The 2,805-nt window shown below is 68.2% G+C and overlaps 1 protein-coding gene across 1 annotated transcript; it reads left to right on the forward strand.

The window, feature by feature from the left end:
• Positions 1-523: 523 nt before the first annotated feature.
• CHLNCDRAFT_52070 (hypothetical protein) lies at positions 524-2,515 on the forward strand (the record flags this gene model as incomplete). Its single annotated transcript, XM_005847876.1, has 4 exons — positions 524-772; positions 974-1,367; positions 1,555-1,867; positions 1,990-2,515. The coding sequence occupies 4 exons, from the start codon at positions 524-526 to the stop codon at positions 2,513-2,515; spliced, it is 1,482 nt and encodes a 493-aa protein (XP_005847938.1).
• Between the last annotated feature and the right edge of the window lie 290 nt (positions 2,516-2,805).

The following is a 2,805-nucleotide window of genomic DNA, read 5'->3' on the forward strand; positions in this document are numbered from 1 at the left end:
GCTCGGTACCGTATTCTTCTTGCGCCTTGACGTGGCAGTCGCGGTTCCCTCCAATCGAGGCCGCGCACCCTCCCGCAGGAGTCTCCAAAATTTTGGATCGCTTTTGCCGGCGCCTGTGGCGGAGGTTTGGGGCTGGGAGCTCCCACCCATGGGGAGCACAGCGGAAAGCCCGCCCGAAGCAGCTTTGCTGGCTGCTGCCGCCAGCATATTTGATGACGAGACGACGGAACAGATTTGTGCGCTCCTGTTGGACGCCTCAGGCGACATCCTCGCCAAGCTGCAGGTCGGCCCTCTCCCAGCGGGCTGCAGGCCCCCACCGACGTTCTGATCACCCCTAGAGTCCCTGACAAAACCCATCAACCAACCCCGTGCCTGCAGGGCAAGCAGAGAAGCGCTGCTTGCGCTTGCTGCCTTTTGGCGGGAGCGGTCGCCACCTCGCAGAAGAGGGCCCGGCTGCCCGCCGTGATTGCAGCTTGTGGGCTGACGTGAGCGGGGTTGCTCAATTCTGCCGCATGCGGCCCACATGTGGCGCATCAGCACTGGGTGGAGGGCCACAACCCTCGCTGGGCCCTTGGGCCCCTGCTGGCCAGTGCCACCCCGACCCACAATTTGCACTAATTTACTGCAGGCTGGAGTGCGGCGTGCGGGAGCTGTCCCCCGCCGCGGCGCTGTTAGACGCGGCGGTGGCCCAAGTGCTGGGGAGCGCCGTTTGCAGCTGCGGGAGCTCAAGCAGGCCTACGTTTTCAGCACGTTGCTGGCTAAGAAGACTCGGGTGAGGGAGGGAGGGTCAAAGACGCACCCGGGGGCAGCTGCAAACTGTGGCATGGCATTGCTCGGCCACGGCCGTGAAGCGGTTCATTGTGCCGCTACGGGCCGTGGTACCGCTCGCTTCATGGGGAGTCCCACCCTTGCCTCCCGTCATGACCGTCGCCCACGTCCACGCCCCCTCCTTGCTGCCACTGCCGCTGTGCAGGACATCTTTACTGAGTACTTCAGCACACCTCCTGACCCGGGTCCCCGCTCACTGCTGGGCTTCTTCTGGCTGCTCTTCTGCACCGCGCGCGCCGCGCTGCTGCCGCCACAGGCCGACCTGGTGACCAGCTTTGCGCTGCTGCTAGCCTGCACGCACTTCATGCTGCGCAACATGCCTCGCCAGCACCTGAGGCATGCTGAGCAGCAGCAGCAGGCGGCAGATGCGCTGCTGGCAGCGGTGGCAGCCAGCCACAGCGCGGCGGAACACGCGGCCACGGTGCGCCAGCTGGCAGGCCTGCTCCAGCTGCTGCTGGCGCAGGTGCTGCAGCCCTCGATTGCGGCTGTGCCCGTAGCAGCGCAGGACGCCCAGCAGCAGCAGCAGCAGGCCATGGCTGGTGCTGCAGCGCCCGCTGCTCCGCCGCTGGTGTGGCTCAGCTTCCCGGGCCTGGTTGATGCGGATAGGCAGGCGGCGGCGGCAGCAGTGGAGGCTGCAGCACCACTACCAGCGCCTGACTGCGGATGCTGATGTGGATGCTCTCCAGTTCCTGGCGCCTGCAGCACCTGCTCCCTCCATGGAAGCAGCCACAGCAGCCACCCACACCGGCGCCGGCGCCCCAGCCGGCGCCAGGGATGCTGCCGCCGGCTCCGCGCCAGCCGCCGAGGCGCAGACGCATGCGCCTCCCGCGGCAGCAGCCGCAGCGCAGGCCACCGCGGCCGAGGCGGAGGCAGCGGCAGCACCAGAGGCGCAGGCGGGGGCAGGAGCCACCCGTGTGGATGTGGATGCGGCGACGATCCCGGAGGCTGCATCGGCGGCGGCGGCAGCAGCCGGCGAGGAGGAGCCGGAGTCGCCTTGCGCCCGCCAGCACACCCAGGCCGTCAACTCCACGCCGCTGAGGTGAGCGCAGGGGCTCCTGCATTGCTGTGGCTGACCGTCTCCCGTGTTTGCTGCCCTGGTCGGCGGGGTGACTGCCTTAGTGCCCAGGCCCTGAACTGTGCGGCACGCTTGTTGCCCTTCAGGCGCCCCCGTGCTCTGCACCTCACCGCCACCGAGCCCGCGAGAGGGTGCTCAGCGGCCACCGGCGTCGACAGCTCAGCGCACGACGATGCATCCTACCACACGCCCTCGCCCGCCAGCCAGCGCCAGCTGCCCCCGCCGCTGGCCCCGCAACCCACGCCCATCACAGCTGCGATGAGCTCTGCCGCATGGCTGCAAGGGACGGTGGCCGGGCAGGCCGAGGGGCCTCCACCACGGCTGCGTGCCGCCGCCCGTCAGCGGCAGCAGGCGCGCCACGCAGCGCAGCAGCCCCGCCGGCTCCACAAACGCAGCCTGCTCGGGGGAGCGCTCTGCGGGAGGGACCTGCTGCACACGCTGCAGGCGCTGCAGGAAGAATTCAGTGCCGGCAGCCTTAGCGCCGAGCCTGCGGTCGGTGAGGAGCGGGGCAGGCATGCGTCGGTGACAGCCGTGGACAGCGGCCTGCGCTGTCATGCGCTGCACCAGAGAGAAGCCACCATGCGCTGGCTCACCGTCCACAGCTGGCGGTAGCCGATGCGCCAGGTGGCACGGGCGGTGACCTGCCGCGCCCTTCTGCACCCCCTGTTGATGCTAGACTCGACAGTAACTGGTGCCTGTCGGCTGGTGCCGCTGTCTTGGTGGTGCTGCTACCTGATCACAGGTGGGACGGGCAAGGGTTGCTTGTTTAGCTCTAGTTGTGATCCTTTTTGTGCGGAAGCAGGCAGAACTCCCGCCGCACATTACAAATTCACATTGCGCGCAGCAGGGACAGCAGGCGGCAGATGAGGCGGCTCTTCCGCTCACCGCCACTTCATCTCTCA

Source organism: Chlorella variabilis (genome assembly GCF_000147415.1).
Source record: "Chlorella variabilis unplaced genomic scaffold CHLNCscaffold_9, whole genome shotgun sequence".
In the NCBI taxonomy this organism is placed as follows: domain Eukaryota; kingdom Viridiplantae; phylum Chlorophyta; class Trebouxiophyceae; order Chlorellales; family Chlorellaceae; genus Chlorella; species Chlorella variabilis.